Below are 23,439 nucleotides of genomic sequence, written 5' to 3'. Positions count from 1 at the left end.
TCCAAGCCCAAAGCTGCTCGCTTCCCCAACACTTCTGGGCCTCAATGGGGACCCATGCCCATCTCAGGTCAGCCTGGAGCTGCTGGGACCCCCAGCCCTGTTCTATGTCCCTTGTCTACCAACACCTATGTTATCTTTCAGGAAGCCAGAGAGAGCTCATATTTCTCAAAATACCATCAGGTGCAACTGGGCTGAAGCTGCCCCTAGAAAAAGAGGTCTCCCCAACTTGGCATTGGCTTCTCTGCAAGGCTGCAGCTCCAGGGCGCCTGGGGGGGCTCAGCTGGGGAAGTGCCTGCCTTCGGCTCAGGTCATGATCCTGAGGACCTGCAATTGAGTCCCACGTCTGGGCTCCCTGCTCAGTGAAGAGTCTGCTTCTCCCTCCCTCTGCCCCTGCCCCTCCCCCCATTCATTCTCTCTCTCAAAAAAAAAAAAAAAAAAAAAAAAAAGCCGGCAGCTCCAGGCAGGCAGGACTCTGTGAAGCCCACCCACCATGGAAGCCCCCCTGCCATACCCAGGTTTGTACCAGAGTGAGAGCCAAATCAGTATTTGTCACATGAATAAGTGAATGAGTGGGTGGTACCCACCCCGTTTCTCTCTCCAGCTCTGCCCTACCTCCCCTTAGGGGCCAGAAGCCGCTGTGGGTCCAGTCACCGTCGCCTTTCCCTGTGGGTCCGCCACATTCCTGGAGCTGCTCCCGGCCCAGCAACCCTCAGGATTCAGTGCTATGGGGCTGAGGGAAGCAACAGGAATCTCTTCAGCTCAGGGCCAAGCTCTGTGGACAAGAACCCAGATCCCGCGTCCTCTGCGGAGGGTCCTCGAAGATTCTGGCACTATAGGCTTTCCAAGTGCCACCTCATTGGCCTAACCTCACACTGAGGTGCTGGGAGCCGAAAGCATGACAATAACAAAGCTTATATTTAACTGCAGTTTCTCTGACCAAGGGGCAATTATCTAACAGGAAGCCTCACCACAATCCCATGGGGCAGTTACTGTTACCATCCTACCCTTTTGCAGTTGGGAAAACAGAGGCTCAGAGAGGCTGACTTGCCCAAGGTTCTGGGATTTGAACACACATGCCCTGACTCTAGGGTTGGTGTGCTCACCTCGGCCTCAGCTTGGCAGTGAGGCACTCCCATTCTGCAGGCTGGGGCTGGGGGTACCTTACTCAGTCTCTCTGAAGCTCAGTCTGCCCATCTGTGAAAGGGGCATCGTAAGAGCACATAGCTTCCCAGGAGGATTACAGGACACAGCACCAGTGCTGGCCTGGCAAATGCTCTGCCTCCCAGGGTTGCTAGACGGTGAGATGCAACAGCACCCCGCAGTCCCTCGTCCACAACTCCAAAATCCAAAAAGCACTGAAGACCGGAGGCTAACTCCCTCGGCAGCAGAGCCTGACCTGGCTCCACCTCGTTTGGTGGCAAAACCTGACCTTGCCTGACCAGGAGGCTATTCACAGGGTGTTTTCAAAACCCCACAAAATGTAACTATTCAAAACTGTTTTGTGCTGGAAGAGGGAATGCTGCCCTGGGGGTGTCACCCAGCATATGCGTCCTCTGACTTCTCTGAAATCATCAGAACAGCTTGACTTGTGAAACACAGCCCTGGGGGATTTGGGATAAGGGGTTGTGTTTACACGTCCTCCATACAAGGGCGGCTTACAGCAGGTGCTCAATAAATGACAGTTCTCTCTTCTCTTAGGATCCTACAGCTCCTTAACCTCTTTCTCTCCAGCCCACTCTGCTCTTCTATGTTGGAAACAAGGCTTCCTGTGCATTTCAATGACTGTAAATAAGTATGAGTACGAATCCTGGTGGTGATGTCTGTGTGCACAGTACTGATCACAGACGCGGCCCTCAGCCCTTCCTGTATCCTGCCTCAGACTGTGTCACTGCGTGGTTAAGGCCGTGCCCTCCACCATGGCACTTCCTCTGTTCAAATCCCAGCTCTGCCACTCACTAGTAAGGCCTACTGTTGGACCTCGCTGCGACATAGTGAATGGGGGGTACTGTCATAGCTCCAATTTAGAGTCCTCAAAGGACATAGAGCAGTGGCTGGCACATGTTAAGTATTAGTAGAATTATTATTACTCATCTCCTCTCTGTAATATGTACCATAACTAGCCTCGTCAGATAGGTGGGGAAACTGGCATGGAGGGGATCCCTGGGTGGCTCAGTGGCTTAAGTGCCTGCCTTCGGCCCAGGGTTTGACCCTGGAGTCCCGAGATAGAGTCCCACATCCGGGTCCCTGCATGGAGCCTGCTTCTCCCTCTGCCTGTGTCTCTCTCTCTCTGTCTCTTATGAATGAATGAATAAATAAAATCTTTTAAAAAAACAAAAACAGAAAACAAACAAACAAAAAATAACTACCTCCTTTGGTCACTTGGTTGGGTCTGCTATCTTCAGGGGATCCCATATATAAGAAATGACATGAAATTTTTTTTCTCTTGTTAATCTCTCTTTTATTACAAGGGGGAGTCTCAGCCAAGAACCTAGAAGGGTAGAAGTAAATTTATTTTTCCTCCCCTACAGTGCATTCCTTCTAAGAAATGAACAGGGAAGCACGGGGGCAGGGACACCCAGCTCACGAAGGGCTCAGACAAACAGGTTCCAGCCTGGTAGACCTCAAGAGGGCAACTCGCTGGCAGTGGCTTATCCTTGCGGGCGCAGGGACAACGCAGGCCTTTCATTAGTGAGAAGGCTGGGCTTGCAGAACCTCATTGGAACTGTGGCAGAAACTTGGCTCAGGCTGCATCTCTCAAGGAGAAAGAGGAGAGAGAGCAGCAGCCTGCTGGGCATTTGTCCTTCCCCCCCACGCCAACCATAGCCCCTGCCCCTGCTGCCCACCAGCCCCCTGCTGCAGACAGGATCTTGAACCTCAGCTCATTCTAGGTGAGACCTCAGGAAAAAAACCAGCCCTGTTCCAGGCCTTAGCCTCAGCGAGGAACCCAAAATGCTCCCTACAGTTCTCTCCACAGATCTGAAATCCCAGCCTGTGGGGGTGCAGCGGGAAAGGTGTTTTCCAAAGCCGGCAGCTTTGCAGAAAAACAAGGATTAGAGAGGCAATTAGAGGTTTGACAGCCAATAATCAGGGGAAGAAAGCAAGAAGAAACCAGCAAGAGGTCAGCAAGAAGCCTCAGGCCCTTCAAAATTTGAACAGTTGCAAAAAAATCCCAAACAAGCCTCTCTCCCTCTCTTACCAAGTCTGGGAGCGGTGGCTTAAATGAAGGTAGCGCCTAAGTGGATTTCCATAACCATCCGTCTGCACCCTTCCTCATCACTAAACTTGTTATGTCGTGTGTATATTTACATATGTAGTCTGTTTTGCTTTTTTCCCTTACAATCAACTTTCTTGAGATTTAATTGACATTCAATAAAATCCATCTCTTTAACTGAATTTTGACAAATATGTATACCCTGATTAGGAGAGAGAACATTTTCATCACCCTAAGAATTCTTCTGGCCTCCTTGCAGTCAGTCCCCCTTCCCATTCCTAGCCCCAGCCCCAGGCATCTATTGATCTGCTCTCCTTCACACTAATGCAGTTTTGCCTTTTTTAGATTTTCTTTTTTTTTTTTTTTAGATTTTATTTATTTATTCATGAGAGACACAGAGAGAGAGAGAAAGGCAGAGACGTAGGCAGAGGGAGAAGCAGGATCCATGTAGGGAGCCCAAGGTGGGACCCAGTCCCGGAACCTCAGGATCATGCCCTGGGCCAAAGGCAGGTGCTAAACCACTGAGCCACCCAGGGATCCCCTAGATTTTCATATAAATGAAATTATGTATTCCTTTATGTCTGGCTTCTTTATTATTGTTGCTATTGTTCAGATGCTGCTGTAAGAATTTTTTTTAATTTTCATATTGGGGGCACCTGGGTGGCTCAGCGGTTGAGCATCTGCCTTTGGCTCAGGTTGTGATCCTGGGGTCCTGGGATCAAGTCCCGCATCAGGCTCCCTAAAGGTAGCCTGCTTCTCCCTCTGCCTATGTCTCTCTCTCTCTTTCTCTCTCTCTCTCTCTCTCTGTGTCTTTTATGAATAAATAAAATCTTTTTAAAATTTTCTCATATTGAAACTGCTTGCAGCTAGCAAAAGTTATTTCTTCCTTGTATATTGACCTTGTCTCTTACAATCTTATTAAATTCAATAACTAGTTCTAGTACTTGTTATAAAGATTCCTTAGGATTTTCTAGTAAACTATGACATCATCTGTGACTAAACACAGTTTTCCTTCTTCCTTTCTGATCTTTATATCTTGTATTTGTTTTTCTTCTCTTATGCACTGACTGGGACCTCTAGTTCCACACTGATCTTGGGAGGTGGACAAGCAATCTTTTACCACCAAGCATGACGTTAGCTATAGATTTGTTGTAGATACACTTTATCAGGTAGAGGAATTCCTTCTTTTTTTTTTTTTTAAGACTTTATTTATTCATGAGACACACAGAGTGAGGCAGAGACACAGGCAGAGGGAGAAGTAGGCTCCCTGCAGTGAGCCTCATGCAAGACTCTAACCCAGAACTCTAGAATTACAAAGTGAGCCAAAAGCAGATGCTCAACCACTGAGCCACCCAGGCATCCCAGAGGAATTCCTTCTTAATCCCGATTTGCTGAGAGCTTTTTTCAGGAATGATTATTCAGTTTTGTCCAATGTTTTGTTTTTCTTGATCTATTGACACTATCATCCAGCTTTTCCTTTTTATTCTGCTCATATTTTGAATTACATTGATTGACTTTCAAATGTTAAACCAGTCTGTCATTCCTGAGACATATCTCTTTTGGTCATGATGTATAGTCCTTTTTATATATCACTGAATTTGAGTGCTGCTGTTTCAATAAAGATTTCTACCCATTTTAATCCCTGCTGTACCCTCAGAGCCTAGAAAACAACCTTAAACAGGATAAATGCTCAATAAAAATGCATTGAATAAATGAATTAATCAATCAAATATCTTCCTCAATGTGGAAGTCAACGAATGTGCCCATTTCAATGTTTGGCAGTGTCCACACTTCCCTGTGAAAATGTTGTCCCAGTCTGCACTCCCACCAACACATATGCCAGGGTATTGCTGCTCACTGCAATAATTTGCAGCAACATGGATTGGTAGTCACAGCCACCATTCCTTTGCTGTGTGGTAGGCAGCAGAAGAGGGAAGTACTCGATTCCCCCACACAAACAGGGGTGGCTTTATAGAAAAGCTAATTGTTGAGCTGGTCTCAGAGGAGGTCCAGCAGAGGAAGGGGGCATCCTAGGCAACAGCATGTTCCAAAGCACAGAGGCATGAAAGATCATTGCATCAGCCACTAACTAGCTGTGTGACCTTGGGCAAATTTGTCCTGCTTATCCATAAAACGGGAACGAAAACAACAGGGCTGCCAAACAATGTGAGTAACCAACAAGATAATATATGTGAAAGACCTTGGAAAAACTTTACATGAAGGCAGTGTTACTCTTCACAAGGGGGTGGGGAGGCCTGTTCATGTGCCCAGCATAGCCCAGACTAGCTTAGCCAAAGCAGGCAGGAGGCTGGGTACTGCCTTGCTGTTAGAAGCCTGGGTCTGCCTCAGACACCTCCATAAGAGCAGACAATAGGTAGGGCTCTGCTCTAAGGAGAGCAACTCCTCGGATTAGAACCCTGCCCGGATGGGAGAGGTTCCCTCCTGGTTAACAGGGCCCCCTAACTCTCTCCTTCCTTCTATTCATGCCTCATAAACCATCTTCAGCTAAGACCAAGACTGACTTCACCAGCAGCTAAAGCAAGGGATTTGGGAGATCTAGGGAACCGAAAGAAACTCGCTTTTCCCCCCCTTCCTGTTTGCCTTCATTTTTTCCTTTTCTCTTTTTTCCTATATCATGGAGCTAGTGTGCTTTTTCCCCTTCCTTAAGCCTGGGAGTAATGGTTTTAATATGGAGTATTCACTGCCTTTGTGTTTTGGATGACTGCTCCTAAGAGCTGTTTTTAAAGAGTCCCAGCAATCAAATATCTAGCTCTTGTGTTTGCACACAATTTCCCTTCTGCTGAGCTCTTTTTGTGTTTACACACTGGACATCCAGCAGCTTGGTCTGGAGATTGAAAACAAAGGGCTGATCTATCCTGTACCTTGTGCCTCTGGAGGGGGGGGTAGGGAGGCCTGTGAGAGCAGTTAGATTTTTTTGCTACAAAGTAGGTGAGAGGCATGAAAACTTCCAGCAGTAGTAAGGGAAGAAACACAGAGGAGGAGGAGGTGGTGGCTTTGGGAGGATTTCAGGAGATGGAACTGCCAGGTGAGTGAGTGACGGACTGCTGAGAAAAAGAGAGGGAGGGGGCGGAGTCCACCATGGTGTCACCTGGTATCATCACCGGGACAGGAAATTCAAGCGGCGGGGCAGGTGTGGGGGAGGAGAGGAAGAGAAAGGGGAGTACTTGGGACATTTATTCATTACTTTCTAGGGCATTACTAGCAGCAGGTGCCTTGTCAGGCACCATTAGAAATAAAAGAAACCGGGGATCCCTGGGTGGCTCAGCCTTCGGCCCAGGGCATGATCCTGGAGTCCGGGATCGAGTCCCACATCAGGCTCCCTGCATGGAGCCTGCTTCTCCCTCTGTGTCTCTCTCTCTCTCTCTCATGAATAAATAAATAACATCTTTAAGTTAAAAAGAAAGAAAGAAAAGAAACCAGATTCCTGCCCTCCTGAAGCTTCCACTCCGGGGTAAAAGATCAGCTTAAAGGAATAAATCAACAAAGTAACTACAGGAGCCTACGTAAGGAAATTAAATGTAATCATGTGATAATGTGGGGCAGGGTAGCAGAGAAGGCCTGTCCGTCAGACCTGGAGGTAAGAGGCCAGCCTGAGTTTGACAGTCACCCAAGGACATCCGAGTAGAGAGGCAGCTGGACTAGGGAAGCTTGGAACTCAGAAGTCTGAGCCGCAGATAGAGAGGATAAACCAAATGCATTTTTGCAGAGCCACAGAAAAAAAATAATGATTTTTTTATAAAAGCACACCCCGTTATAGGGGTGCCCTGGGGTCCAGGCTGCTGAGATCACGTGTTTTCCCTGGGCTGGATGTGGAGTACAGAGCTGTGAAACCGAAGATGCAATCTCTACACCTTTTTGCACATCGTATCACAAAAGCTCAACTGAACTGAAAACAGACTGAAAAACGGTTGGGAAGTCCGGGCCCCGGGTCCCCCCGGGCTTTGTCTAGCCGGGTTTCTCCGCGTCGGAGCGGGTACCAGGCAGCCTCGGCCGGTTCCGGCTCCCGGCGCCCCGGCCCAAGCAGGCCCCGCCCACCCGGCCCGACCGCGCAGTCGCCCCGCCCACGTCCGGCGCCGGCCAATGGGCGCGCGGGATCCGGGCCCACACCCCCGCCGCGTGCCGCCCCGGGCTCGCGCAGCCGCGTGACGACACGGCCCGGCCCCCGCCACGTGACGGCCGCGCGCCGGGCTCCGGCTGGTGCTGGGCTCGCGCCGCAGAGGCCGGTGAGGCGCCGGCGGCCACGCCGCGGAGGGCGCAGCGCGGGGGAGCGGGGAGTCGGGGCGCGCGCGCATGGCGGGGGCGCCGGCGGCCGCCTGAGGGCAGCCGGGCGAGCGGAGCGGGCCACCTCGCGCATCCCTCGAGCGACCTCGCGCCCGCGGCACCCGGCGGCGGCGGGCCGCGGAGCCGGCGCGGCCATGGCGACGGGCACCCAGCAGAAGGAGAACACGCTGCTTCACCTCTTCGCCGGCGGGTGAGCGTCCTGGCCCGACCGCACCTCGCGGGCCCCCACCCCCGCTGCGCCCTGGGGCGCCCCGGCCGGCCGGCCGCCCTCCCCAGGCCGGAGCGCGGGCTCCTGGAGGAGGAGGAAGTCCCGACGCTGGGGAGGCCCCGGGGGCGCGGGCCTTCCCCGCCCCGGGCCGCATCCTCCGAGGGCGGTTTTACCCCGTGCCCGCCGCGCTCCCGCGGCCTCGCCTGCTTTTTCTCCTTTTCGACAATTAGAAGCTGGTGTGACGAGCGTCACTCGGGGGCGGTCCTGCCTGGCCCTTGTGGCTCGGTCCGCCCTACGCCCTCCCAGCTGGCGGCGCAGGTCGTGCCGCACTCGCCGTCCTTCTGCCTGGATTGCGCTCCGGGGCCTTTCCCCCAAGGCCCTGGGCAGTCTGACTCGTGGATGCTCGGGCGCGGGGCCGGGGGGCGGGGGGCTTCCTCCGGGTAGCGCGTCGGCGAGTGCAGTCTGGAGGGCGGGCAGCAGGTGATGGGCATCAGCCGGGGCCCGCAGGGTGCTGGCGTTGCGAGATGCTGGCCTGCAAGCAACCTGTGGGAGGGCTCCTGGGGGCCCTCGGGGTGGGGGCGGGAACGAGGTCCGGAAGCTGTGTTGAAATGCTTTCCACCTGCTGGTGGACGCTTCCCCGGAAAGATGTGCCCTGTGTTTTGAGAGCTGCATTTTTTTTTTTTTAAACATCATGCACATGATATTTTTCAGGGGTGGCAACGCATTTTTAGGGACGTTGGGTGGTAGGGAGGTTAGGAAGGGAGCTGTTTTGTTTTTTTGTTTGTTTTGTTTTCAGAAAATAGTAGTGAAGATGTGTTCTAGCATTAGTGATTTTCTTTTAATACAGCCAGTGGCTCTGGGTCTTTTTGAAGTCTTCCAGATATTTTGTCTTACTTGAAGACCTCGCAAGCCTGGCACAGCAATTCTAAAGTGTAGAACGTTCTGCATAAACTAGAATTTATTCTGGATTATCATCTTGAGTATTTTAGTTGCAGCTTAGACTGAGATATGTTCATTATTTCAGACTAGTATCGGTTGAGAAAACTTAACCTGCAAAATAACTACGATGAAAGTGTACTTATTATGGGTGATCACCCACTCTGTTTCTCCAAATAAAAAATGTTGGTTCTTCATACGTAGGGAGAATTTCTCATTCATCTCTTTCTTGTCATTCCCTCTTCATCCTTTCACTTCATCTCCCAGTGTTTCCTGAGAGTCACAGGGGTAAGGGGGTAGCATTTCTGAAGTCACACAGGATATTAATTGGTCATTCTGAGGAATTTTAAACAGGTTGGCCATGTTAAAGGCATCTCTCAAGCCAAGAAGGGTAACTGAAAAATGATTTTATACTCCATGATTTTGATTTCATGTTAGTGAGGTGGGCTTTACAAAAATCCTTTGTACTCAAGATTAGGAGAGTTACATGCTCCGGAGCAGCCTCTGTTAGGCTTGCTGCATAATCCATTGCCCTGTCTTGCTGAATCTCCCTACCCGCCCTTCACAGTGCCCTCTGGCTGCTAATTCTCCGGCCGAGCACCAGCCTCCTGTGACAAGGGAAACCGCAGTAGCCGGGGCTTGCAAGGACTGATTAAAATGTAGAGGGTTTATTAGAATGGTGCCTGAAGCCATTGTATTTAACAGGTTCCTTCTTAAGCAGCAGTTCGGGATTACTTGCAGACACACTCAAGAAAGAAAATAAATCTTCCAACAGGATGCTTTCAGAGTAACTAATTGGATTTTGATTCATTCCCAGTAGCCTGAAATACATTATTTCAATTTCTTTAAGGGAAGAACATTAAAGGAGCTAAGTATTGAGTGCTTAGTATATTATATAGTTAAAATCAGTAAACCCAGTGGATCCACCTGGTGTGATGGCCGATAGCACTGCTTTGCTCTAAGTAACTAGTTTTCACTGTTAAGCTGGCATTTTTCCAAAGAACTGAAATTCAGGTCTTTGAAAAGAAGTCAGAGCCCTTTGTTTATAAATTGGTCACATTTCTCCTGTTGAATAGTCATTGGACTCTTAAGATCAAACAGTTTTTTTTTTTAATTTTTATTTATTTATGATAGTCACAGAGAGAGAGGCAGAGACACAGGCAGAGACACAGGCAGAGGGAGAAGCAGGCTCCGTGCACTGGAAGCCCCATGTGGGATTCGATCCTGGGTCTCCAGGATCGCGCCCTGGGCCAAAGGCAGGCGCCAAACCACTGCGCCACCCAGGGATCCCCAGATCAAACAGGTTTAATGCTGTCACTAGTTAATGATATAGAACGATTGTTTTTATCAGGTAGCAGAGGCTTAGGTATAGTTGAAAATTAACTTTAGAGCGTGGGAAATAAAAACTACACCCGAAACAACTCATAGTCTTTTAAATTTTTTTGATTTTTTTTAAAACCATTTCTTGGGCTCTTTGCAAAGGTAAAAATACTCCTGTTTTAATCTGTAATAGTCCTCTTTTTAACAGTGTTACCCTTAAAGAAGAGAACTGGAGAAAAAACCACCCACAAATCAACACCTAAAATAAGCGCTTTAGAAATGGTTCTATGCATGTGTATGTGTACTAAATGTAATTCCATAGCTAGTTTTAAAATAGGCTCATATTCTTTAAATTGCTTTCTTCTTAGTAATACACTGAGTTTTTTTTAATATTTTCTTTTTTTTCTTTTTTAATTTTTTTGTTTGTTTTATTTATGATAGGCACACAGTGAGAGAGAGAGAGAGGCAGAGACATAGGCAGAGGGAGAAGCAGGCTCCATACACTGGGAGCCCGATGTGGGATTCGATCCCGGGTCTCCAGGATCGCGCCCTGGGCCAAAGGCAGGCGCTAAACCGCTGCGCCACCCAGGGATCCCCTACACTGAGTTTTAATGGCAGTATGTAGTGAATTTTCTAGGTAACCCTTTAATCAGTCCTTAATGTTGGGTGGTTGCAGTGAGGAAGGCAAACTCAGCTTCCAAGGCCAGTGACTGGAATGTAGAGTGAGGATGTTATAGTAACTTTATGACAGGGCTACCTAATTTATAACTTATTCTGATGACCTTTCTTTTTAATCTTGTTTCTTATTTTTTTGCTAACATGAATAACTAGATATCCTTATGTGTAGTTCTCTGGTTACTTCCTTAAGATAAACCACTAATGGTATAGTTGCTGAGTCAAAACACATTTTTAAGGCTTTTGGTACCTCCCAGCACATTCATAACCAGTTTTTTTTTTCTTTTTTTTTCTTTTTTTTTTTAATTTTTATTTATTTATGATAGTCACAGAGAGAGAGAGAGAGAGAGAGGCAGAGACATAGGCAGAGGAAGAAGCAGGCTCCATGCACCGGGAGCCCAATGTGGGATTCGATCCCGGGTCTCCAGGATCACGCCCTGGGCCAAAGGCAGGCGCCAAACTGCTGCGCCACCCAGGGATCCCCATAACTAGTTCTTAAAATGTGTTACTTCTGCATGAACAAACATCATTCACTTGATGTTGATTTTTAGTGTCTTTAGGGATTCTGTGGTTTTTCTGCTTCCTTCCTCCCAAAATCTGGGCAGTATCATCAGTATAAAAAACCTATTCAAACAGGTTTTGTTACTATATAGCAAAACCTGTAGTTCCTTTCTACTCTTCAGACTCTCTCAGTAAGAGAGACGCTGAAATCCTCTGAAGTTGCCCATCTGAGGCTAGACTTTATGTCTGTTAAGAAAAATCCTTTAAACTTTCCTTCTCACATGTCTTGGGGGTTCTCATAGTCCATATAGTGTTAGTGATGCCCTTCACCTGTTAAACTAGCAGTGACAGCCGGGTGATGACTTAGCAGACATGCTCAGCACCTGAAATAGCTAGGCTAAGCTGCCACTGGAGTTAGAGGGGGACAGCCTGGATTATATGCTTTAGTCCTCTTTTTGTAGCATGATTTTTTTCTTTTGTCATCAAAAATACATATCTTTAAAAATCTATTTTAGTGGGAATATGGTAAGTCTTTAAGGTTTTAAAATACATAATCAAGATAATTTTCAATATTCAGTATTTCATGTACCCTCCCCCCTTCCATTATGGGCAGCTGTCACCTGGTATACTTCTGTGCTGTGCTTGTCTCTATGGATGTAATCTGTATCAGCTAATGGTTACTTTTGGAGTGTTAGGCACATATTCCTGTATTTGCCAGGGGACCAATGCAAAGAAGGTGCAAGATTTATTTAAAATGCTTAAAGAAATTTTGGTAAGATAGGTATAGTGTGCGCATAATACTTTATATAGGCATACCTACATATAGATATATTGAGAATATAAGCTGACTTTCATTTCATCAGTGTACTTTTTATTTGTGACAAACATTTTTCAATACTATATGGTTTTTGTATGAAAGATTCCTGCTAGGGATCCCTCGGTGGCGCAGCGGTTTGGCGCCTGCCTTTGGCCCGGGGCGCGATCCTGGAGACCCGGGATCGAGTCCCACGTCGGGCTTCCGGTGCATGGAGCCTGCTTCTCCCTCTGCCTGTGTCTCTGCCTCTCTCTCTCTCTCTGTGACTAGCATAACTAAATAAAAAAAAAAAAAAATTAAGAAAGATTCCTGCTAGAAGTAAGCTTCATGAGAATAGCAGCCATGTCTGTTTTCATCACTAGTATATCGCGAGTGATACTGGTATCACACGTGTTACACATGCTTGGTCAGTACTTGTTTAAATGAATAAAAGGTAGTGTGTGTCTTATCTGGGGGTTTAGGTTTATGTGGCCTGCTAAATTGTCCCAAATAAAGAGAAGCAGTACTTTGATTATTTACGAATTGTGAACATGGTTCTATATTAACATTTGCTGAAACTATATTGGCGTAAGGTAACATTATTTTGGATTTGTGTATTTGCAAAAAATAATGATTCTCTTCAGGTTCAGAAAGTACTACAGGATTTTTTAATCCATTCATAGGGTGCTATTTAAATTTTCTTTCTAAATGAAATGGAATATAGGAGATAGTATCTAAAAGGTAATTAGCTGCATTGAAACTAGACATTTTGGTTTGACCTGAGTAAATACAGAATTTGCATGATCCAAATCTTCTATGCCAGGTATTCAAATGAGACATTCCAGAAAAGTATATATAAAGAAGCACTAGTGTTTTCAAGTAGTGACTATAGAGTTAGTAGATGAAAAGAGAATTACTGAAGACCACAGATTGTCTGACAGTATCATTTGTTGGTAGAATCCATGGTGTAGATATGTATAAGCTCTGAATCTGGAAAGTAGTTTACTATCCATTAGGTAGCGATTTTAATAAAGAGTAGATTGGTCTTGGCTTTAGTGCCTAAGATGAGTGAGTGTCTATATGGAAAACAAGTTCTTGTTGAAAACATCTAGTTGTTTGTTTTTTATTAGAGGCAAGGCAGGAAGAACTTCAGCCTTTTTTTTTTTTTTTTTTTTAAGATTTTATTCATGAGAGAGAGAGAGGCAGAGACACAGGCAGAGGGAGAAGCAGGCTCCCTGTGGGGAGCCTGATGTGGGACTCTATCCCACATCACACCCTGAGCCAAAGGCAGATGCTCAACCACTGAGCCACTCAGGTGCCCCCCAAAACATCTGGTTTTAGAAAGGTGTCCTTGTTACTTGATACTCAGAGTTAAAAGGTAAAAGTTTGTCTGGATAATTAAAAGTTTTTGTGTCTCCGGTCACATGAAGATAAAGGAAAAAAATCCAGTGTATATATTGTAGTAGTGGTAGTCTAGCTTTGTTCTGCTGTAAAGTGGAGGAGAGGAGCCTCTTCCATGGGCAGAGGGATATCAAGTAAGGCTTAGGAAGGTGAAAAGATTAAATCCACATGTGTGTACTAAACCCAAGACTTCAGTTCTGGGCAAGAAAGAATAAAAGAAAGTTGTGGGGAGGGCATTCAGGAATATGTAGTAGGAGGGAAAAGGCACAGAAAAATCCAGATAATAAATTTTTTAGAAAATTGGGCAAATAGATTTCAGATAGCAACTCTCTCTTATGACTGCTCCCAGACATGTAATTTATTGAACTGCTCACTGTTCATAGCCTTTGTGCTACTCTGTCCAAACCCTTTCCCGATGGCTACACTGAATGGAATATCCCACAGAGAATTCTCTCTGAACTTTGGCATCAGTGGATAGAGCAATATTACCTTAGGAGCAAAATTAAATGAACATCCAAGGAGTTTCCTCATAGCTGTTGGAAACATAGCCTACTAGCTACATGAGTCCCACCTACTTTTGGAAGATTACTGATAATAGTAAAATTCTGTAAGTGCTTTCTTTTTTTTTTTTTTTTTTTAAAGATTATATTTATTTATTCATGATAGTCACACAGAGAGAGAGAGAGAGGCAGAGACACAGGCAGAAGGAGAAGCAGGCTCCATGCACCGGGAGCCCGACGTGGGATTCGACCCCGGGTCTCCAGGATCGCGCCCTGGGCCAAAGGCAGGCGCCAAACCGCTGCGCCACCCAGGGATCCCTGTAAGTGCTTTCTTGAAAAAGGAGGATGTACTTTTTTTTTTTAATTGACTAGGTTCATTTAGGAGGCTTTCATTTGTAAGTAATAAAAAACTCACTTCCAGCTGGCTTAATTATTGGCACATGGACCTAAATTCTAGAGAGAGAACAGGCTTTGGTGAGGGCTTATTTAAGTGGCTCAACAATGTCAATATGGGACCCCTCATTGATTGCCATGTTCCAGAAATATCTGTGTGATTCCAAGATTGGTCACTGCATGAACTCGGAATGGCTCCCTGCAGCTCCTAGTGTTTCTCCACCATTGAAAAGTCTTGAGCTTAATCTGATTGGACCAATTTGGACGTGCACCCATCTCTAAACCGGTTCTGCTCCCAGGGGATTATTCTGTTTGTTTTGGGCTGAATCATGTGCCCATCTCTGAACAGATGACGTGGCAGTGTAGATGGTGTTATGTTGATTAAGTGAGTCAGGTATAAAACTAGAAATGGGTTCAATATTACCCAAACTATATGACATAAGAAATTTGGAGACTTGTTAAGACTTCATTAAGGAGGAAGGGAATGGATGCTGGGGAGGCAACCAGCAATGCCCTCCACATCGGTTGTACTGTTTTCAAGTAGATTGTCCATTTTATTGACCTAGAACAGAGGTTCTCAACCTTGGCCCAACAATTTTTTGGCAAAGGGCAGGATATTACTGTGGGGTTTCCCATGCATCCCATGTAGAATGTTTAATAGCAACCCTGGTCTTAACCCACTAGATGCTAGTATAGTATCCCCTCCCCCAGTAACAACAGCCAACGATGTCTCCATACCTTACTTGATGTCCCTCGGATGGGGACATAACTGCCACACTTGAGAACCACTGGTCTAGAGCAGTGCTCTGCAGACTAATCACACAGCCCTGTGGTTAAAATGTTTATGCATGTATAAATTTATATTATCCTATTAATTTTATACATATTGTAAAGCATATGTACAAAATAGAAATTAAATAGTAGAGATTATACAAAATTGAAAATTTTTTTTCTGTAATTTTTCTTTCCCCGCTAGGCCAGTATTCTATTGTGCAAACTTAGGAGTATGCCCCCACTTTGAAGATTAGTGATCTGAAATACTGGTATCCAATCAGACTTGCTTTCCCGATCATGTGATGCCAACACTGCCACCATATAATTGATCATTGGATGTGACTTTTTCTATTGTCTGTGCTTTGGCTCCTGTGACCCTCAGCTGAACCAAGAGGCATCTACCCTGAGACTTAAAGATGCAGAATCTGCCTGACTGCCATTGACCACTTCACCCCAGATTGTATATACAGAGCACAGTCTATAGTTGTCAGTGTTGTGGCACGTGGAGTATTGGGAGAGCGTTTTGCTGTCCCCAGTCCCTACTGGTCTGGTTGTAGGTTGAGGGAATTTGTAAGGATGGTACCTTGCTCTCTGGCCAGTGCTTCCTGCAGATGGGTTGTTAGCCCATGCCAGCTGGATGAGGAGGAACTGGTGTGGTGTGCTTGGGATGGATATGGGGGGACTTCCCACCAAGAGCCAACTTCACTGCCTCCTGACAGGGAAGAATGAATACTCTAGTGGGACGCCGCTTGGTGTCAAGGAGCACGAGGATCAGAAGAGGGGAAGGCACGCAGGGAGGGACTGCTCGAGGGACCACTATGGGGGTTCCCAGTATTGGGGCCTGTGGTGAGATGGAACACCACTCCAAGAAGGTTTGCACACCACCTACACTGAAATCATAACGTCTGCCAAGGCCATTAGCAGAACACACAGCCAGGTGGGCCCACAGCAAACAGAAACCAACCACATGAAACCACTTTACTTGGGGGACGCCTGGGTGGCTCAGTGTTTGGGCGTCTGCCTTGGCTCACGGCGTGATCCCAGGGTCTCAGGATCAAGTCCCACATCTGGCTCCCTGCATGGAGCCTGCTTCTCCCTCTGCCCGTGTCTCTGCCTCTGTCTCTCTCTCTCTGGGCTCTCATGAATAAATAAGTAAAATCTTTTTTGTTTTGTTTTGTTTTTTAAATAAGTAAAATCTTTAAAAAAAAAAAAAAACTTCACTCCTCTGTCCTCGTGCCCAGAGGACCCTTAAAGGAATGGAAGAGAAAGAGCAGACCCAAGTCTCCTCAAGCCATACTTCTGGCTGGCATTGCTGGAGGGAGGTTTTGAATGAGATTTGAGATAGAAATTTTGGACACACCTGAATTTGAAGACCTGGAGTTACCAGAAAGTCATGGAATCTGTCCATTGATAAGAAAGGGGGAATTCAGTAGAGCACAACTGAAAAGCAGACACGGGGGGAGGACTGGTGGATGGAGCTAATAATATCTTTTTTTGAATTGAGACTCATGAAAAACCCGGTTAATAAATACTGCCAGAGTCACAATGGACAGGGCTTTATCTGAGCTGAGTGACCATGGTTAGGAGCCAAGCTAATACCGAAGGTCATCTTTGTATCAAAGAATTGAGAATTGGCAGGAACTTTTTTCTATAAATAATGTAATTTGTTGTAATCACAAGTGCTTTGGACCCAACATGATTGTTTTTAGAAAAATTTGGAAAGCCAATTCAAAGAAGTCAGTTTATACTCCCAGACTGATGGATGTGCTATGTGCTGGTTCATGAAGAAAGGAAAAAAAAAAAATTGAGCTGAAAGATAAAATTCTATGAAATGTTTCTTTTTCTTTTTTTTTTTCTGTGAACTATTTCTATTTCAAGAAGAATCTTCTCTGGATATTTCAGTTTAGTATTAGAACTTCTTTCCTTGTAATCAGAAGTATTTTCGTGGTGATGTTTCCAACATAGGTTAATAACTTAAAAATTTTTAATGACTTAAAACATTTAAAATGGCTTACAGTTGAGAGATCTGGGTGGCTCAGCGGTTGCGCATCTGCTCGGGGTATGATCCTGGGGTCCTGGGATTTGAGTCTCGCATCAGGCGTCCTGCATGGAGCCTGCTTCTCCTTCTGCCTGTGTCTCTGCCTCTCTCTTTGTGTCTCTCATGAATAAATAAATAAAAATCTTAAAAAAAAAATGACTTACAGTTGATGATGGTTTCTCATCTAAGGTTTCAAGTAGGTAGGGAGGGGCTCACCTGCTGAATAGTTGCTTCTTACCACTGTTTATAGTTGGCATTGTTTTCCCCATTTTGTCATTGCCTGTAACACTGTGAGGTGACATCACTCTGTCTTGTAGAAGAGGTGCCTGAGTGCACCTTGGTTTGTCCCCTGGTGAGGAGTCTAGAAAGCCTGGGTCTTTTCACCACAACCACCACCCCCTCCTGCCATAGGCACAGGATATAACACATAAGAAGGTGTGGTAATGATCATAGTCTGCTAGCCTCAAAGAGGTCACCAGCTTGCTATCAGGAGGGCACTTGCTTTCTGGGGCAGGCATACCTTCCAGTGGGTCATCCTTTGATCAGTGGCATGGATTTGGTTGATGGTTGGCCAAAGTGAGGAATGTAACTGACATGGGGACAAAGCAAAGGTGGCTGACCTGTGTCGTGTTTGAACTTGTTGACTTTCTTATGAAAGACTACCCAGAAGTTCTGGGGTTTTTTTCAGCAACATGGAGTCATGTTATTGAACATAAATAGATTTCAGATGTTTACCCTTACTCTGTAGTGTGTGTGAGTTTTCTAATGTCTTTAAATGTTAAGCCTTTTAAAACACATGGTTGTTTTTCTAATAGGTAAGGGTAATTTATTTCGTGTGAATGGAGATGAATTAGTTGATTTTACCTTTTTTTTAAACACTCCCCACTATATCCCATTTTCTTTAGACATATTCTAGTGCTTAGAGCAAATTATACAGACCAGTGTTCAGTTAGACTCACAATTTTTCATTGGTGCAGAACACAGAATTTTAAAGGCCTAATTGTCAAATAGGCAATTTGTCATGTATAGTGAATGTAAACAGTCTAAATTAGATAACAAAACTATCTTTCCATCATCCTATAGTGGGAAGAACATTGGATTTGGTCTCAGTTTAGCTACTTAGTCACTTTGTGACTTTGAAAAAGTACATGACCTCATTGAGACCAGGGATCCCCATCTAAAAACAAAAGGACAATACCACTGGCAAAACCCTTGAAGGTCAAATGATGGTTGTCTGATACACATCAAGTCTTTCCTGCCATTCTGACTGTGATCCCCTAAATTGCTTGATGGCCTTTGGCCCACAGTTCAGAAAACCTTGTGCTACGTAAATAGTTCAATTTACGGTACATTACCAACATGATTTTAAAGCAGGTTTGCTTAAATAGCCAAAAATTACCATTTTCCTTTACACTCTCCCCCTAGTTTGTACATTTCATTCTCTTTTTCTGACATTCATACTTCTTGTGGTGAATGATAGTTCCTACCTTATATAGGATAGTTGGAGAATTGAATGTTTGTCATAACATAGACACTGGCAGTAATGCTGTTATTTAAACTGATAGCTTCCAGCTCTGAGTTGTCATTATTGTACTTGTTCTTTGGAACTTTGGGCTCCTGATTTTAAAATACCACATGGAATTTTACTTCATTCCTTACTTCACCGTTTGTGTTGGGTGCTAGATTCACTTCTAAATTTCCAACATTTACATCTGGTGGCATAGGGAAGCTAACTTGAGTACTGTGTCTGCCAGTGCCTATCCTTTCTTGATGTTGCTGTTTCCAATCACAGGTGCTGGTGCTTAGCATTTTTATTGAGCCACCTGTTTGGCAGGTGTTATCCTACCTGTGTGCAAGAGTATGTGAATACTCAGCCCCTCCCTACAAGGAGCTCCCGGGCTAAGGGAACCTTTGACAGAAGGTAGAAAGTATGTGCTATTTTTCAAACATTTAGATCCCCTGAAAGACATTGTCCTTGAAATCTGAATTCAGTAATTCTTCACTTAGCAAATACTGTTTGTGCACTTGTGAGTTCTGATGCCAGGGATATAACGAGTAAGACACAGGTCCTGATCATCAGTGTTTCCCAAAGAGTAACACTAGTGGGATGATTTTAGATGGTCCCTGACATTATTAATCATGGCTAGCCCATCAGACATGCAATTTCATGGACATTATTGTTTAAGAAAAGATGAGGGGCACCTGGGGGGCCCAGTCGGTTGAGTTTTCGACTCATGATCTCAGCTCAGGGTCTTTTTTTTTTTTTTTTTTAAGATTTATGCAAGCACATGTGTGAGAGTGCAGGAGGGTGGGGGGTCTAGGAGAGGGAGAAGGAGAGAGGGAGTCCGGAGTCTCAAACAGACTTCATACTGAGTATGGAGCTGGACATGGGCTCAGTCTCACAACCCTGAGATCGTGACCTGAGCTGAAACCAAGAGTCCAGCACTTAAGTGAGCCACCCAGGTGCCCCTCAGCCCAGGTCTTGATCTCAGGGTTGGGAGTTCAAGACTGGCGTTGGGCTCCATGCTAGGTGTGGAGCCTTCTTTAAAAAGAGAAAAAGAGGGATCCCTGGGTGGCGCAGCGGTTTGGCGCCTGCCTTTGGCCCAGGGCGCGATCCTGGAGACCCGGGATCGAATCCCACGTCGGGCTCCCGGTGCATGGAGCCTGCTTCTCCCTCTGCCTATGTCTCTGCCTCTCTCTCTCTCTCTCTCTCTCTCTGTGTGTGTGTGTGTGACTAAATATTTAAAAAAAAAAGAGAAAAAGAAAAGAAAGTGGGTATTTTAGAATAAATAATTGAATTGTCTTGAAAAATATTTAAATTTTTAAATTCAGTTAATATTTTGACATGAACAAACTATAAAGAGTGGTCAGGGGGAACCCTGATCCAGGGAGACTGAGGGATGCTTAAGGACTTCATTTTAAGGAGCTTTAACTTAATTTTCAGTGGAGGCCAAATTAATCATACTCTAATGGAAGTCTGTGTTGTAGAGAACATTGATTTCTCAAAATGGTAAAATTCCCTTAGTAATTTTCAATTGTGCAAAGGTGAATTGTCTAGAAGAGTCACTGCAGCATGGCAGTGAAGTTAGAAATGACGAGCACTCCTAATGGGTTAAAATGGTAGACATTGGCAGAGTCCTAGTGTATGGTCATCATAGATGATAGTGTAGGCGAAGGTGCAGCCTCGGAGAGATGGAGAGATGACCAGCAGGCAGGTAAGTGAGGGGAGGGGTCATTAAAAAGCCAGTGGTAAAACCCAAAGGGTATGCCAACGTGTTAACAGTGGTTCTGTCTTTAGCTGCTGAGACTTCAACAAATTTTTTTTACCTCCCAGTGTGTTCTAGTTATGAAACAAACAGGTGCCTTTTTCTTTAATAGAGAAAAATGAATTTTCCCACTTTATCAGCACAGGGAATAGTACAACTTATCCTGTTGTGATTTCTTCTCTTACAGATGTGGGGGCACGGTTGGTGCTATTTTCACTTGTCCACTAGAAGTCATTAAGACACGGTTGCAGTCTTCAAGATTAGCTCTTCGGACAGTCTATTATCCTCAGGTTCATCTGGGGACCATTAGCGGAGCTGGGATGGTGAGACCAACACCCGTGACACCTGGACTCTTCCAGGTTCTGAAGTAAGTTACCGTGCTGGATGCCAGCGCCCAGTCTAAGTACAGAAGGTCTGTCAGGCTCACCAGATGCGGTGTTCTGTTTGCAGTCTTTGTCCAAACTTGAGAATTAGGTTTCCGTACTAATACCTTTGAGCTCTGACCTCCCTTGGCAGCAGGGCTACGTGTGATCATCATCCAGCAGTAGTCAAAGTAAACCTAACAAAGCAAACAAAAAATCCATTTTTAAATTGTTGCATCACGGTGTTGCTCTTGCCCGAAATCTTTGGAGGGCTGGCAAGATCTGGGTTGGTAGAGTGACATTAAAAATTTAAAGACTGCGCATAATATAGAGACAACATATTTTGATTTTTTTTGTTTGCTGTTTGGAAATAATTTCATATTTATAGAAAAGTTGCAACGTATATTTGGTGAAATAGTTTTTTAAATGTTTGTTTCATACTGAAGCTACCTGCCTAGGATGTTATTTTTACTGCATTAAAAAATGTTTCATTTGCTTATGAAGTGACTAAATATTCACAGACTGAATATGGCCTATCAGTCTCTATGCTTAAGGCAGAATCAAATGCAGAAGAGTGCTCAGCAATACCTGAGTTTTAGCTTAGGGTCATATACTTTATTTTACTTATTTACATACTTATTTTAAAGATTTTATGTATTTATTCATGAGAGAGAGAGAGAAACAGAAACATAGGCAGAGGACCCCGGGATTATGACCTTAGCCAAAGGCAGACGTTCAGCTGAGCCACCCAAGTGTCCCGGGGCCATGTACTTTAAAAGAGGTGTTCAACAGGGGTGTCTGGCTGGCTCAGAGTGCGCAACTCTTTTTTTGTTTTTTGAAAATTTATTTATTTGGGAGACAGAGCCTGAGCCAGGGGTGGGTTGGAAAGGCAGTGGGAAAGGGAGAAGCAGGCTCCCCACTGAGCAAGGGAGCCCAATGAGGGGCTCGATTCCAGGACTCTGGAATCATGACCTGAGCCAAAGGCAGATGCTTAACCAACTGAACTACCCAGGTGCCCTAAGCGGGCCTAACTCTTGATTATAGAGTTGTGAGTTTGAACCCCACGTCGAGTATAGAGATTACTTAAAAATAAAAAAAATAAAAGGCGGTCAATAAATAGTTGTTGAATTTAGCTAAACATGATACTCAGATCTCTGAAACTTATCAGAGATAAGTGTTCAAGAAGGACATTGCTGTTTGTCAATATAGATGTTTCATTGGGAAACAGAAAAAGATGCGATAAAATGGAAATGTTCTGTCTTATTAACCATATCACTTAGCACTTTGGACAGAATTCACTCACATTTTAGATAAGGTGGAATGAATTGGAAAGTGCTTAATTTATTTTTAGGCACATTTTGTTTGTAAAGTCTACTAATGAGTCACCCAGACTTCCATGCCAGATGTGTGTATAAGAGTGCATCTGAGTTTATTCAGCAAAACTGGACAGCAAAACCAGCAGCTGAGGGCAAGGTCCCAAGTGAGAGAATCAGAAACCCAACTAGGGGAAAAGAGGGCTGGTACCCAAGAGGTACTGAGAGGATCTGTCAGTTTAGTGAAACATGGAAAAGGGCTGTGGAGACACAAAAGGCAGAAAGCCTACCTGGGAGATAGGCCCAGGAAAGATAAGCACAGAGATATGGAGGCATGTTTTGATCTGAGTAGGGAGGGATATAAGCTCACTCATTAAAAAACTATGGCTGAGGAAACATCCCCATCCTTGTATGCCTTTTTATGTTTAGGCAGTGGCAGTGTCTCAAATGACACCTTTCTTCTGAGGAACACAAAGTGCTTTGAACATAATGAAACAGACAGGTAATTTGCCAACTTTACTGACACCCCCCCCAAAAAAAACTTCCTCTTACATGCTTGCCAAATAACTCATGACTAGTGGATTTGTCTATTTACTGTAACTGGAACCTGTTAGCCAGAAGTTGTGGGTGTCAACAGGGCCAAGTTTGTAAGGTAAATGGGGATGTTTCTCTAGTTAAAGTTTTCAGGATGCCTATTCTGCAACTGTAGTATCTCCATCTTTCTTCTATCTCCTGTAAATCACTCTCTCTCTTTCTCTCTCTCTCTCTCTCTCTCTCTCTCTCTATATATATATATATATATATATATATATATATATATATATATTTACATAAGTATTTTCCCCCAGTGAGGACAATTGTATATTGAAATGTAAGTCAAAGGAAAAAAAAAAAAAAGCCTCGCCATCTTGTGAGATATAGGAACAGTGCTCACACCACGCTACACGTAAGATAGCTCCTTTCCCTGTGGGCCCACAGCATTCATGCAGCCACAGCCGCACAATCTTGAGGCCTTACTGACGCATGAGTACTTTTTAAAATCACCTATTCTATATTCACATCAAAATACGAATAATGGAAATATTAACATTTTTGTCATAACATTTTATTAGAAAAGTATTTGTAAATTGGCATTTTCCACCTGAGCTGTTTCATGAAGCTTTCTTTCCTCAGCTTGACGTATATATACATTTTTTAAGACTCTCAACTGCTGTTTATTAGCTTTTGAGTTAGAAAATGACCATGTTTCTGTGGTATCATTTCATCGATTTTTCACAAGAATCCTTAGATGAGCATTCAGATGTGAAATTAGTTTATAGATGAGGAAATGCAGATTAGGGGTTAAGTGACTTGCCTAATGTCATCTCAATATATATTCACCTTAAAATAGATTTCTAGGGGGATCCATGGGTGGTTCAGTGGTTTAGTGCCTGTCTTTGGCCCAGG

At 44.8% G+C, this 23,439-nt stretch overlaps 1 protein-coding gene across 1 annotated transcript in view; it reads left to right on the top strand.

Annotated features, from left to right (window-relative positions):
- Positions 1–7,453: 7,453 nt before the first annotated feature.
- Positions 7,454–23,439, top strand: part of SLC25A33 (solute carrier family 25 member 33) — a 35,686-nt gene continuing 19,700 nt past the window's right edge. The window contains exons 1-2 of the mRNA XM_055306879.1: positions 7,454–7,703; positions 20,506–20,685. Of these exons, the coding sequence (XP_055162854.1) occupies positions 7,648–7,703; positions 20,506–20,685 (236 nt within the window). The 5' untranslated portion in view covers positions 7,454–7,647. The remainder of the gene's footprint in view (positions 7,704–20,505; positions 20,686–23,439) is intronic.

Source organism: Nyctereutes procyonoides, unplaced genomic scaffold, assembly GCF_905146905.1.
Source record: "Nyctereutes procyonoides isolate TBG_1078 unplaced genomic scaffold, NYPRO_anot_genome, whole genome shotgun sequence".
NCBI classification, from domain to species: Eukaryota; Metazoa; Chordata; class Mammalia; order Carnivora; family Canidae; genus Nyctereutes; species Nyctereutes procyonoides.
This window is presented reverse-complemented; position numbering and strand designations above follow the sequence as displayed.